We start from the raw sequence: 15,581 nt of genomic DNA on the forward strand, positions 1-15,581 counted from the left end.
TTTTCAGCGAAGTTCTGTAACAACCCCCCCCCCATGGATTTCAAATATTTTGTGGGGAGTACTCATTTTGAATCATTTTTGTGGGGAATTATGTTTTACAGAAATTCTCTAACAACCCCCCCCATGGATTTCGAATAATAAAAGGGGGAATCAGGGTGGGCAGAATTACTGCAACTGAAATTCGGCTACATTAGGCTACTAAATATTTGAAAAACGGCGACATTAGGCTACGATACGTTGGCAACACTGATATCGACCATCTTTACATGATCCATGATCGGATGATCTCTATGCGTCATTGCGTCATGGTCATTACATTTTAGTTCCTTGTTATTTCCGGCGTGTTATAAAAGTTGTCAGTGATTTTAAAAACGTCTCCATTTTCCATTCGATGTGAGTGTGAGTAACTAAATTTATTTAATTATGTTGGTTTTCATTTTAATATGTCTAACGTCCTTGAGTTCATGTTAATTTAACAGCAGTTATTGGAGCACGTGTTTGGGCGTTGGCCAATCGTCAACTCTTCTTCAAAGTTGACTATTCCGCCATTTCCCGCTGCTTGTTTCATTCGCATTCATACGTCATTTGATACATACTGTTCTGTTATAAAGGTAAAATTTCGATCGCGCTGGCCTCGCTTATTGTGATTATTTTTTTAGGTAAAACCTTTAGATTGACCTTAATTACTGTACGACACAACTTTTTGCATTCGGGGCGGTGGAAAATATTGCAATAAAAATTTCAATTAAGTTTGTGTAACATGGTTTATGATGAAAAAGAAAATGCCCCCTTTATACCGCCTGCTCGCGTCAAGGCAAGAAAAACATCCCAGTTTTCAATTAGTTTAGCGGCTACGCTAGGTTTGTGTAACATGGTATATCTCAAAAACCATGGTATATCTCCAAAACCATAGGTTTGTGTAACATTGAATTGAAATTTTTATTGCAATATTTTCCACCGCCCCGAATGCAAAAAGTTGTGTCGTACAGTAATTAAGGTGAATCTAAAGGTTTTATCTAAAAAATATTCATAATAATCGAGACCAGCGCGATCGAAATTTTACCGTTGTTCCAAGTACCAAGACGTGCTAGTACCCAGATTTGAGGAATTTTGAATTTCAAACGGAGAAAAAGAGTTTTTTTTTTTAAATATGATTAAAGGGGATTTTGAGGATGAGGATTTTGTGTAATCATTTAGAATATATGATGCAAAAGTCAGGGACCCCGGGGGAAGACATGGCACAATCAAGTGAATCAGATACTCGAGTAGATAGAATAATTAGATGAGTATGTATGACTGTGAATGAGCAAGAAGTGTGTGGTGTGACCATGTTGTTTGGCGGTCCGTCCTCGTTGTCTATCCCTGCGGAGAAATGACGTGGTGGTTAGTTGTCTGGAGTGGTGTGTATTTATGAAATATTACATGTTGGATTTGCAATGTTTTAATAAACTACTGCCGCCATCTGGCTCGGTGTGTCAGCGTTGCTTAGAATTGTTATCACTAGGCTTATTTTTACCAGGACGTAACTCTCTCTCATAGCTGAGAGAATTGGGGAGATTTATTTTTTCGGCACACTGTCAATCTTTCTGACGAGTAACGTGTTCTAAAAGTTTATTTTATTTCGAAACGTCTCCATTCTTTGTGAGTAACAAAATATATTTCATTATGTTGGGTTATCTTATTAATTTGTCGAAAGTCCTTGAGTTGGTAATTAAAGAGATTAATGAAAAAACTCTGAACATAGAAAACTAATAAAAATATAAATGGATAACTTTAGTCCGCCTCAGCACAGGTCACCCTAGTGAGGAGAACTGAGAAATACAAATTAATAAACATCATTGTAAAAATCTGAAGGAACTTGAAGTTCTAATGAATAAATATCTTGCAAAGCTGGCAAAATGGCTGCGATCAAACAAATTAAACCCATTACCTTACTTTCGGGAACAAAGATAACCTAGGTTTGAATATCATTATTGGAAATGAAAAGTAAAGAAATATTTGGGGTTATTCATAGACTCTAACCTCTCGTAGAACTCCCATGTTGAGAACGTAATATCCAAAATTTCCCCGATAACCGGTGTTAATTCCGCATACACCAGCACAAAACACGATCACAAAATCAAATACACTTATCGTCATCTACTTACACGACTAAATATGGAATTGACTCCTTACAATACATTGCACAGAAGCAATTCAACACATTACCTAGTAATCTAAAACTTCCGGCAACGAACAAAAAAACATTGGCAAAAGCTCTTAAAAGCTATTTCCTCAGCAGTTTTATTAATGACTGACACATTCTTTCTTTGGAACTCCAAAATAACTTCTGCGTTTATTTATTTTAATGTATTTATGTTGTCTTGTCTTTCCCGAAATGAGTTTTTTAAACTCACTGGCAATAATACATTATAAATTTGTTATTATTTTGTAATGTATTATCTTGTAATCAAATAAAAAAAACTCAACAACAGGTATTGGAGTATATCTACTAATATCTATACTCTTGGTGGATGCGTCACACGTTTTAGGGCGTCGGCTGACGTCTTCTCTTCTTCAAAGTAAACTATTATTCACTTTCATATGTCATTTGATATATACTGTTCTATTTTAAATGCCATCTTTTGGCATAACTAAAGACGAGTGCTAACTCGCCAACCTGTGAATGCCGTCACCAACATTGGCCAGTTAAAGACGCTCCTGCCGTTTAGGCGACCAATCGAAAATTACACATACTAAATTATGTATTTTATTTAAAATTACGCGCTTTTTTGATGATTTTTCATAATATTGTTAATCACTTAATGCTAGGGTTTTTTAATAAAAAGCATTTAAAAAAAAAATCATGTTTTTTTAAAATGTTTTATTCAAAGTTTATACATTTTTAATTAAAATATAACAATAGTAATTTTTTTAAATTAAGAAAAAGATCCCTGAGGCGTATGTGTGGTAAAACCATGTATGATCGTGTGAGGAATGTGGATATCCGCAAAGAGTGCAAGGCTGATGTAAGCGTAATGAGTAAGATCAAGAAAGGGACGCTTAGATGGTTTGGGCATGTAGAGCGAATGAGCGAAGAAAGGAGTGTAAGGAGAATATACGATGCAAATGTGAATGGTAGCAGAAGTCGGGAACGCCCGAGGAAGACATGGCACGACCAAGTGAATCAGATACTCGAGTCGGGCCATGTCAAGAGTCAGAACAATAGAAGAGTATGTATGAATGTGAATGAGGCAAGGAGTGTGTGTCAAGACCGAGTTGTTTGGCGGTCCGTCCTCTCTGCCCACCCCTGCGAGGAAACGGCGTGATGGTTAGTTAGTTAGTTAGTTAATAATTCAATTTAGTGTGATAGATTTTAAAGCAAACTGGTTAACATAGACCCACATTACAATCTGGACAACAGTATCGACTTTCCCGAAGTACACGTTTTCTAGTCTCCAAGCAAACACGACCCATCCACGACCACAAACTGAGTAAAATACATCGCTAACTTTCACAAACGTTACTCGTGTTGAATGTTGATGTCAAAACCGGTTGAGCATCACTCGGGCTAGAGTAATAAAAATAATCTTACAAATGAAACACTTGAAGCCTAATGGAGCCTGCTTGAAGGAGCCAGCGGGATTGTTCCCCTGTGCAACGGTAAGCAAGGCTTGGCGGACACAATCGAATACCCGTTCGCGGTTGCTATCGACTTCATGAAAACAGTTTGTTTCTCCGTAAATTCTGGGCTCCACACCGTTCAGCCAGTGGGCCTCTCGTGAGGTATAACATAATGAAGTATTTGTTAGGGAGGATCCTTTCATCGCATTGCACCAGATGGTACATAATGTTTTTTGTTTTTTTTTTAATCTTTATTTAGATGTACGCAAATTTTTTCATACATCTTTTTTTTTTTTTTTTTATAGTGAATACCTCACAAGAGTCCCAACTGCTCCCGTCTGGAGCCAGTGAGACTATGGCATCCCCAATTGGGGGATGTTGTGAGGCTGAAGGTAAGTGGGGAAGGGAAAGAGGAAGGTGGGGAAGTACCTGGCTATTCAGATCTAGTCACTAAACACGGCTAAAGCCATTTGGAGCAACGTTTCAATTCTGAATGGTGGTCTTACACCAGGGCGATACTGGTAGTATCTTCCACTCTGGAACGTGCCGCAAATATACTATAAATATATTATTTTAATTAATTAATTGTGAAATAACACAAATCAATCAAATAAAATTTATTTGCGCACGCCGGGTTCGAACCCGCGACCTTCGGAATGGCAGTCCAATGCGTTACCACTGGACTATGCCGGCCGTCAATTGTTATTCCTAGTAGGAATATATAAAAAATACAAAAAATAGCAATTACATTTTAAGAGAAAAAGATAAATACAAAAAATTATATTATGTAAGATATCTAGGTGACTAAAATAATATTGGTGAGTATGTTCAACAATCAAAAATTATTTTTACATATAAAGCACATGTCCTACGAAAAGGGCTTGGGGCTTCCTTTATGACATTTGGTAGGTTATTATAAAGTTTTTGCCCTTTATAAAACGCGCTGTTTTGTGTGCATGAAAGTTTAGTTTTGGGAAGCCTAAAATCTCTGCGTCTTCTCGTAGGATAATAAACATTTTCATGGTACATAACATTTCTTTGCAGATAATTTGGGAGCATATTATTTTGAAGCTTATGCATCATTGTTAACGTATCATATGTTGTTTGGTTATCATCATATTTAAATTTTGTAACATAATTTTAACTCTAGTAAAAATGTTGCATTTTAAAATCATCCTCATCTCCCTATTTTGTATAACGTGTAGTTCATTATTTTGGGCTTTGTTACATAAGAATAAAACACTAGAACAATAATTTAAATGCGGAGTAACAATAGAATTGTAAACAAGGCGCGTTGTCTTTGGATCCAAGTTATTTCTGATCCTTTTTAGGAATCCAACTTTTTTAGCAATTTTCTTTGTTATAATATTCTAAGTGTTTATCAAATTTTAATTTTTCATCTAATATTACACCCAGATATTTAATACTACTCCCCCTTTATATGTTTATGTTATCAATTTTTAGTATTGCCTGCTCGTTTCCCCCTACACTATCCACAATTAAAAACTTTGTTTTCATAACATTCAATTTTAGTTTGTTTTGGTTTAACCAAAGTGTTACACAATTTAAATCAATTTGTATTTTTTCAATGGCGTCATTCAATTCATAATGTAATCAGTACTATGTGAAAAGTATCTTTTCAGTGGGTGCGATTAATTGGTAAGAAGTTGTCATTAATTGGTAATTTTACTGATGTTTCAGGTGTCTCTATTCACCGCGCTCTCCAAATCTAGTGCCAGCGCAGTTTCGCAGAGTTGTTCTGGGCTGCAGTCTCTCTCACGCTGATAATATCCTCTGATAGGAGAGTTCCGCCTGAAGAATAAGTATTTTAAGATGATTACCGTCATTGATTTGGAATACCGCAATAAAGATTTTAAGGATATCCTGAGAAAAGTCACTCCCATTCAAGATGACGCAAAAAAAATGGATTTGGATCCTTTTCCAAATACAGCAGACTTGGTGACCTTTGCCGATAGGGCGTATTATGACATTTATAATGAACTCCGCAATGAATTGCCAGACGGTTGGGAGCTGTTGACCACGGCGCGTTACAGACTAAAAGGATACTTCGGCTGCGTGTATTGGAACCCATCGCGGCAGCAATTAGTCTTGGCCCATCGCGGAACTGACAGTCTATCATCATTATACGCAGATGTAAAAGGAGTTTATTTAAACAAGTACACGGATTTCATGTCTTCGGCTGTGACCTTCGGAGACGAAATAAAGAGTGCAATCCTCGACCTGAATAAGCTGAAAGATGTTCGTTTCACGCTGACCATCACGGGGCATTCACTTGGTGGATGGCTGGCGCAGGTCACAGCACTTACGATTAAACACTTGAAGAAGGAGCACAATAAGTTTGTTCGAATTTCTAACATTGACGAAGGCATCCACGCCCACACAATCGTATTTGACAGCCCTGGGGTGCAAGATATGGCAATGAAAATTCAGCGGGACTACCATTGTACTCCATATTCTATCGTTCGGAGTTTGGACATTTCCAACTTCAGCATTGCAGTGAACTTAGTCAATGCCACCGGATTTCACTTGGGCAGTATGTACCAGGTTTCATCCAAACTTGTTTGTACACCTGGTTACAATCATTTTTTATCTAACATCAGAAAGCATAGCATCAAAAACTTTATCAACGCCTTTCAAAGCAATGACTATAAACTGTTCCAAGTGAAAGACTGGCCACAAGGATGGGGAGAGCGCAGTCAGATGAAAGGACTGGAGCAGGCCCAGGGGACTCATTACCAAGAACCTGCAGCCGGACAGTCTTTGCATTACGAGATAGGAGAAGAAGACCCGGGTACAAGTGTTGGATTACACAGATTGTCAGAAGTAGAGCTGGATTTTCTCAAATTGATAAGTATTGTGAGAAGGAACGAAATCCGTGATACTAAAATTGAATGCTTCTTTACTGATTTCCTGGGAAATGTGACATATCTTGACATGTTTCCGAAATTTACAATCAACAGAAAAGAGGAAACTGTAACCTCGTACAGTAAGAAAAACTTAGAGAAGTTGGTCAACAACATCAAGAATGCGCTGCGATGGTTTTCCATGCTGCAGGATGTGATGGAGGAGCAGAAAAAACTCACAATACCGAGTTTCCTGTTGGACATGTTCAGCCAGGAGTGTCTGGACTCTATACCGGACCTGCCGGCCTGTAAGGATACCCTCAAGCTGCTTGAGTTCACCAAGTTCAACGAGAACACCCCCCGCGCACTGTACATTCAGACAACCGACTGCAGCCTGGAGATGGCCAGGATCTTCAACATACTTTGCAACGGTTACGCAGACATAGATTACTGCCTATTTTTGGATTGGAAAGACTTCCTGATTCTAAACAAGAATCTTACGACTAAAGGTTTGCCTTTGACTAACAATCGTAACAATTTGATTGTTATCAATATTGGCTCCACCACCGAAACGAAACTCATTGAAGAAATCATAAATAAATTTAAAAAGCATAGTGAAAAGAAAGTTGTGATCGTTTCACAAGAAAACTCTGACTTATATAAATTTGTTAAGTCTTACGTTTCGCCAGAGTTGACCACACGATGCTTGCCGTTTTCGGAGCAAGAGTGTTTGGAATTCAACATCAAAGATCTGGAAGATGTGTCCAGACGGGAGCTGTTCTGTAAAGAGTTTATAATCTTCGGCGAACAGGCAATGAGTTTGAATACATTACTAGGAGAGAATTGCCAGACTTCTGTCGCTATACATGATGCGCTGAAACCTTTTCTAAAAGACATATTAATGAATGAAAGTTTCACTCTAAATATTCCTCACAATCTGTTGAAGTTCGTCAAATCAGACGTGATGTTTTCTAAGGTCAACAAGGAGGTTACTCCGGCTAATTTCACCGAACTACTCCGCGATAAGATGTGCTTTCTGTTTGTTAGTAGCGGCGTTCGGCAACTGCTTGAGTCTCAGCTGCAGAAAGTGCCGGAACTGGAGGAAAGGGTGGTCGACATCGCCGGAAGTAGTGAGGAAGACTTCCACCAAGCCTGCCTCGAGAACTCCAGAGTTCATTTCGCTTATTGGTTGACTGCGACAGACGGTCGCCTATACTTGAAGCAAATATATAAAACTTCATTTTATTTGGTCAGAAAATTCCATGACCAATCAGTTATCGATCTTGTAAAGCTTGTACAAAATAAAAATGATGCCGATTTGTTTGTATTTGTGGGTGTTGAGAACAAAGCAACACTAATACGCTGTTTAAATGCTTCTCCGATTGAAAATTTATTTTGCACCAACTTAAAGTTTGAAATACAAGACTCTGGAGAAAATGCAGAAGGAATTGATCAATGTGTCAACAAACACATTTTCAAGTTAGTGGAGGAAAGAGAGGGAGTGTACCTGTTGGAGTGGCAGTACTCGCAGGGATCACTCTCCAGCTTGCTTCCGTGTCTGAGTTCAACCAGCCGGCTGCTAAGTGAAGAAGACCTGTGTGTCCGCAAAGTTGTTATCATATCTGATAAGCCCGGAATGGGAAAATCGACCGCCCTCACTAGCCTGTCCCGTCACTTGGTTGACTCATGGGTGCTGAGGATGAATCTGAGAGACCGCCTAACGGACGTCACAAACTTGCTGGCGCAAATTAGCATAGAATCGGTCGCACACTTTCTGGCGGGCGCTGATAGTCAACCGGCCACACGCAGCTTGTTACAGTTCTGCCTCCAGCCCACGGAACCTGTGAACCCGTCCAGACAGATACATGTCTTGCTGGACGGATTTGACGAGATTAGAGACAAGGACGACAGCGTCCTCCACAGGGAAAAGATACTCCAACTCTGCCTCTTTCTGAAAAATAAGACAACTGCCAAGATCATAGTGACGACGCGCGACAGCTACAAAGATGTATTGATAAACCGACTTTCTACCGTCGCTACTATATTTGAAGAGATTTCTGAACCAAAACAATTGGGCTTCCTCGTAGACTTCTGGCGTTCTCACGCAGTGCTGGGGACAGACAGCTACCGGCAGCAGAAGGACGAGAGGCTAGAACCATTCGCCCAGCACCTGTTTAAAGCTGCTCAAAAGAAGCTAGGCGATGACACCATCAGGCTGATTGGAATTCCTCTGCATATGACGATGTTAGCGGAGGCTTTCCTCCAACAAGCCCAGGAGTTCAGCAGGAATCAGGAGTTCAATGCAGAATCCATTCCGGACATCATTGGAATGAACAATGCGTACAATTTGTTCAAAAAGTTTACCAATGTGAAACGTGACATTTATTTTAAAGACAAGATTTTGATGGGTTCTAATATAGGCGACCTCAACAAAATACTTTATGATAAAATAATGGAGAGTCATTATATCCTAGCATTCCAAATTCTCGATCCCGAGTTCGCAAAGGAATGCTTTAAGGTGATTGCGTCAGAAAACGAATTAAAGGAAATGAACAGGTTTGGACTGACTCAATGGAACCGCGAAACCCACTGTGACTTCATTCATCGTACCTTCGCTGAATACTTCTGTTCCCGACTCCTTGTTGTCTGGCTGAGACGAGAAGACTTCCGCTACATGAATCTACCCATAAAAGAATGGTTCCTGGGCAAACTGCTGACCAATAAAGACTTTAATGTTGTGAGGAAGTTTTTAGATGATCATCTAGCAGAAAATCCGCCAACCGCGGACTCTAAACTATTGTATGAGTACATGAGCAATCGTTGGTCCGAGGACGCTAAAGCATTCTTCGATAGTGACAATAAAACAGCATTACATTTAGCTGTCGAGGAAAATAATCCAAATATAATAAACTTTTTACTTGGTGGCTTGGAGACGAAACAAACTCGACAAACTTTCCAATCCTTTCTGCTAGCTCGGGACTGTAACGGATTTACGGCATTGAAAAGAGGTTTACAAATTCTTTACCCAGGAATCTACGCATATGTTCCTGAAAGCAAATTATCTATCAAAGATAACCATGAAATAAGCAGTAAAGAAGATGCGGTGAAAAAAATTATACAAAAAATCACCCATCTGCCTTATGAACTGAAATATAAGCTTCTATTGTACACGTTATTTGAACATTCTACGTCTCCGAACATGTCAAAACTTCTGCTCAACTGCGCGCTGAACGAAGAAGACCAGAAAGACATTCAATCAGCTCTTGATCGCATTGAAGTTCTAGAAAATTATTTCTCTGTTTATTTTATATATCAAGTACAGAGTAACAATACATTTTCCGTTAATGAATTCATTTCCAATGAGCTGAAAAGCGATGCAGAGCGCGAGTTCTTGCCACTAGTCCGAAAAAATAGTCCATCAGCTTTCGAAATAGCATTCACTAAAGGCAACTTGGAACTGATGAAGTTGTTCACGAGGGGAAGCTGCGATTTGCGAGACTTGTTTGAGATGAACCTTTTGCAGTGTGCGAAGTTGAACGGCCCTTTTGACGTGGTGGACTGCTTGCTGGACCGAGGAGCGAGGATAGATATTGTGGATTTGAATGGGATGAGCGCACTGTCACACGCCTCGAATAACGGGAACCTGCACATTGCTAAACGTCTCCTCGAACGTGGAGCAGACCCCAACTGTTCGCGTTCAGACGGCAGAACTGCATTGCACCTTGCCACCAGTAATCGTTTCCTAATCATCGTTGAACTTCTTCTCGCAAATGGAGCCAATGTTAATTTTCAGGATGTAAATGGCAAGAGTGCCTTGTACTGCGCCACAGAATCTTCACAGGACATTGCCATTATTAAACACCTTCTCAAATGTGAAGCCAAAGTCGATTTAAAGGAGAATACCGGCATGACTGCTCTCTTCTATGCTACGAAGATTTCGTTAGAAATATCACAACAGCTCATCAAATTTGGAGCAGATGTTAACGCTCAGGATCATCATGGTAAAACTCCCCTGTGCTATGTCACTCAGAGAATAGTCTATCGTACAAACCAAGAACATAATGATATGCTAGATTGTCTTCTAGTCCCTGAAGCAAAAGTCAACTTGCAGGATAATACTGGCAGGACCGCTCTTTCATTTGCTACAGAGGCGGGGTGGCTAGAAGCAGTAATAAAAATTATCTCTCATGGAGGGGATATCAAAATTTCAGATCATCAAGGCAATACTCCCCTGATCTATGCCGTTTTAGTAATGAAATACGATATGGTAAAATATCTTGTTGAAGTTGGAGTGGATATAAACATTCCTGATCATCAAGGCAAGACTCCCTTGATTTATGCCGTTTTAGGAATTGAATACGATATTGTAGAATATCTTGTTGAAGTTGGAGTGGATATAAACACTCCTGATCATCAAGGCAAGACTCCCCTGATCTACGCCGTTTTAGAAATGAAATACAATATTGTAAAATATCTTGTTGAATCTGGAGTAGAAATAAACACTCCTGATCATCAAGACAAGACTCCCCTGATCTATGCCGAAGAGAAAGGGTACGATCAAATAAAAGAATATCTTATCAATCCTGGAGCGGTTTAGGTTTCGGATCATTAATGGCTCGTACTGGCGTAGAATTCCCCGATTGGAAAAGATAATAAATAATATCATTGACGAGAGCACTAAACAACTAAAGGGAATATTCCCTAAGTGAACTTTGTAGACGTACAAATTGATAAACATGAAATCTGGGTATCGTTTCGACGAGCTGGAGGAAAATCTAGTATATTTCTAGCTCTTCAGGTAAATAATAGAAACAGCAACGCAATAAGCATAAAACACACTCAAAAGCTAATTACAGTATGGCTGATAGAAAGTGTCGGAACAGAATCGGAAAGCTTTCTGAATAAAAGGATTGCCAGACTGAATTGAGAACTGGATTGGACTTGATGACTGGACTGGACAGGTCTGAACTCGAGGACTGGAGAAACAGATTTTAGAGTTTGCTGTTATCCAACATAATTTCACCGGTCGGTGGCCGAGTTGACATCGCGCTTGGGTCCCACCCAGGCGTAGTGTGTTCAATTCCTCGGCTGGCTAAGTCCTCCATCACAACACAAGCAACATTTTCCGATTTCTACGGTAGTAGTAGGAGATTTTAAAATATTGTCAGGTTATTCGTAAACCGCGAATGTTTGTCTTTCTTTTAAAAAAAAAAAAAATTGTCTACCAACACCGAGGCATCCAAATCTGTAATTTTCATTTTATATATTTTTTGTTTTTTTTTATTAGTTTTATTACATATTTGTACATCGTTGTATTATTCTATATGTTAATGTTTTTATTTGTATGATGTTACCACCATCATACGGGCATTTGCCTTGTTTGGGGTATTTAAAAAAAATAAAATAAACCATTCGAGAATGCTTTGAATAAACTGTGACATTAGTCGCACGTTGACCGCCGAAGAGCGCACATTGAAATGGCCAGACCGTGCGCCGAAATGTAAAGTTTGCTAAAGTCAGGCGACGGTTAATAAAAGCAGAACCTTGCCGTTGACATTTTACGTGAAACGATTTGAAAATTTTATAAAAGCTTTTTTCAACTATAAAATTGGCGGTAAAGATAATATTTTTCTAGATGATGAATTAATAACTTCTCGTGTTATTCATTTAGATTACATTTGAGATTTTAGTAATGCGTTTATTAGAATGGGGTATTTTCGCAAAATATAAATGCCCTCAAAAAAATGTGGAAGTTTAAAAGTTTATTTTTCTGATTCTGGCCATTCTTAAATAAATGGAATATTTAAAGTTTATTTTTCTTATTCTGACTATTGTACTAAAACTATGTGGAAGATTTAAAGTATTTTTCTGATTCTGGCCATTGTACTAAAAATGTGTGATTTTCATCCATAACTATAAATTTAAAAAAAAACTGCATATTCTGAAACTGTTCCAACTGTCCTCAAAGTCATTACGACATAGATAACTCCAATATCTGTTAAGGTGGCTGTCACCAACATTGTCCGGCGTTACTGCGATTTTGTCGAATTCACAAATAAAAACGACCATGTCTTTTTGGTGGCAAATCCAAAATGGAACATTTAAAATCAATATAGAAAATTTATTTGTCAACATAAAAATACATTCATTATTGTAATTTTTTTCGAGAATAAAAAAATTACGGTAAAATTCTCTAATTAGCACTGTTTGTAGATGTGAGAAGTCGTGGTATATGGAAGTGAAATGATACAGATATGTAATGAACAGTTTTATCATTGCCATTATTGTCTCTTTAAATGTGGTCGGTGAGTACGAAAAAATAATTATTATTGTAGGTATGAAGACCACGGTTGATAGTCGAATTTGCTGCTGCATTTATTTTGTAATTAGGAGTGTGGAATAGTGAAGTATGGCAGGTACGTCCCAAATCTATGTTAACCTTTCCCTTACTGTGCTAAAAAAATACACGCGTTCCGGTGCTGTGTAGTCAATACACATCTCAAAATAAGCGATTTAATATCGGAAAAATATGAATATTCATAGCTAATCGATTATGTTTATTATATTTTATATCAAACGTGATAATAATTGTAATTTAATAGCTGAAAACATGAAAAAACCATCGGCAGATGCTAAAGAAACTTGCAATGGGTCCACATCTAACGACGGTTCGCGGCCAACTGGCTAGCGGCTGGCACAAACACAGCTGTGCGGTCGTAGGTATCGATGGTCTAAATCAAAAACTACAACTGCAGAAGTGTGGATGTCTCATGTTCCCGCAAAGCAAATTAAAGCAGGACATCAATAGCGTGTCATTTCCTCGCACACTCTTCGCGTATTAGTATCACACGGTTGATTGTATTGGTGTATTTGTTCCCGATTTTTAACAAAAAACTCTGATTTTTAATTGAATTTGAAAACTATGTATTATATTATTTTTTTAATTCAGTGCATAAATGTATAACGGAGGAATACCTAAAATCTGAACCCAGAATATATTATATTTATAGAGTTATTAAAGTTATTAGAAGCAATGTGTAGTAAATACACATCACAGATAAGGAAAGGTTAACATTAATCAGTGATATTAACAGTGATCAGTTCGATACAGCCGATGTTATTGTTTAAAAATCTATGTAGAAATGTTAAATCAGCTTCTATTCGCTTTTGTTGCAAAGATATACATATTAGAGTCTGTTACATGTTTGACATATTGTTTATTGTTGTTTGGAGACTTATTTACTTACTTGAAGATTATGCATTTTCTTTACCGTTGTCGTCAGCTTAGGAAAAATTGTTTTTTTTTTTATGGCTGGCCTATACAGCCTAGCGTTCAAAGGCACTCGATAATATTTGGCTATCTCCGTAAACTGAACCTGCAGCAACATTGTATTGACTGTGGGTTATTATACTGTGTTGTACTTCCTTCTTCTTAGCCAACGTTTCGGACAGTATTGCAGTGTCAATCATCAGGGTAGATGTGTCTTCCCATTACGGTAATAGCTGCATTAGATGTGTACTCTGATGATGGACGGACAACACAGCATAATACCCTAAAAATAAATCACTTTCTCTGTGAAAATCTGAAATCTTATCAATCTTAATCAAGTTATTTTGTAAAATTCCAATTATTATCTTTTAAAATTTAATTAATATTGTGGTGTAACTCTCTATACCTCTATAATGTTGTTTTAAAGTTAACTTTTTTAAACTCATTCATAAATTAATTTAATTTAATGGCGCTGGCAGACGAGTGACTTCAGTTGCGGAGATAGTTTGCGAGCATAATGATCCATTATGGAGAGGGTGGTGCGTACATGAGAGACTTTTTAGATGCAGCTGACCGCAACCTTCTCTGCGTCTGAACGATTGTATCTAAAGTATTCTAAAGCCTTCGAAGACTGTTCCCAATTCAAAATTTACATATTTTATTTCTAACAATACTATTTTAAGGTAGTTTTTATTTTAAAAAAAGTTGAATTATTTGTATGGGAAAACTTACTTCTACGATCATGTAGAATCACATATACCCCCGGACATCCTGTCTATATACCTTTTTGTTACTTGTAGAAAATATAGTTATATATTATATTATTAAAAATGTAAATAACTGTTTTGTTAGATTTATTCTCTGTAACTAGTTTTAATTTTTTATTTGACTTTTATTTTTTAAGAAAGTGTATGTACAAAAAGTGTTTATACAGAAATGTATGAATATAAAATTTTTAAAAAGTATATTTTTGTTACTTGTTGTAGATGTAATGTTTTATATGTAACTAAATAAACTTTTTTATAACGACATACCTGTTTTTATATTCAACAACTGCAGATTTGTCAAAAATCAATATATTTCAATAGAATTCAATAGTTTCCGTTCAATCAAATCAAGGTCAAATTGGACGAACTAAAATTTTCAGCTCATTTCTCATCTAAATATATTCCCATCAGTTCCAATTTCTGAAAATAGCATTAAAATAATTTTCTGTTAAAAATATTATATTAGTTGAAAAGTACTCGCCATTGCTCGGAGAGTTTTCTGTACTTTATATAAATATAATATGCACTTATTATATATATAAACCTTCGGGAAGAAATTCTCTAAATGATAAAGAAAAATCTGTTGCGTAGTTTAGAAGAACTAAGCGCACAAACAGACAGACGCGGATAGCCACTTTGTTTTATACTATTTATACAGATTGTAGGTATGTACATCATTGTTTTATTCTGGATTCTCTTAACATACATGTTCCAATTGTTTTGATAATGTACACAGAAGTCCAAATTGCTAGACTTGCCCGCACTTGAAATCTGTGCATCATTTCGAGAAACGGGGCAAACCACGTGACCATGTTGAAAGGTAGCGTTCGCTAAAGTAACACAAATGTTTGCAGTGCAGTTCTCTGTGGTACTTTTCTGCGCAGAATCTGAATGTTCGTTTTTAAACGAACTGAGTGAGGTGGGTAAATTGTAATTGCAAAAGTGTAACAAAACATTAATTTTATGGGGCCTACTCATCTTCGAGGATGCTGTGCGGAGGATGTTTCTAGGTTAAGGGAAAAGGTATGAGGGGTGTACCCATACCCTATTGCCATAGTCTCACTGGCTCCAGACGAT

At 37.5% G+C, this 15,581-nt stretch overlaps 1 protein-coding gene across 3 annotated transcripts; it reads left to right on the top strand.

Annotated features, from left to right (window-relative positions):
* The first annotated feature begins 279 nt into the window (after window positions 1-279).
* LOC149414075 (uncharacterized) lies at window positions 280-14,736 on the top strand. 3 transcript variants are annotated; one of them, XR_016303987.1, is made up of 3 exons: window positions 280-399; window positions 5,305-12,900; window positions 13,535-14,736. XR_016303987.1 is itself a non-coding variant. In XM_089643694.1 (2 exons), exon 2 carries the CDS (start codon window positions 5,437-5,439, stop codon window positions 11,062-11,064), a length of 5,628 nt encoding a protein of 1,875 aa, XP_089499820.1. In that variant the 5' UTR covers window positions 280-399; window positions 5,305-5,436; the 3' UTR covers window positions 11,065-14,736. The 3 variants fall into 3 exon arrangements, 1 of the variants encoding a protein (XP_089499820.1); XR_016303988.1 differs by having other exon boundaries at window positions 303-393; XM_089643694.1 differs by having other exon boundaries at window positions 5,305-14,736.
* The last annotated feature ends 845 nt before the right edge of the window (window positions 14,737-15,581 follow it).

This window comes from Hesperophylax consimilis, chromosome 20, assembly GCF_061612785.1.
Source record: "Hesperophylax consimilis isolate HC1 chromosome 20, BYU_Hcon_1.0, whole genome shotgun sequence".
In the NCBI taxonomy this organism is placed as follows: domain Eukaryota; kingdom Metazoa; phylum Arthropoda; class Insecta; order Trichoptera; family Limnephilidae; genus Hesperophylax; species Hesperophylax consimilis.

What these genes read in the sequence shown, in the direction of transcription:
- LOC149414075 (XM_089643694.1), top strand. Translation starts at nt 5,437, where the DNA reads ATGATTACCGTCATTGATTTGGAATACCGCAATAAAGATTTTAAGGAT.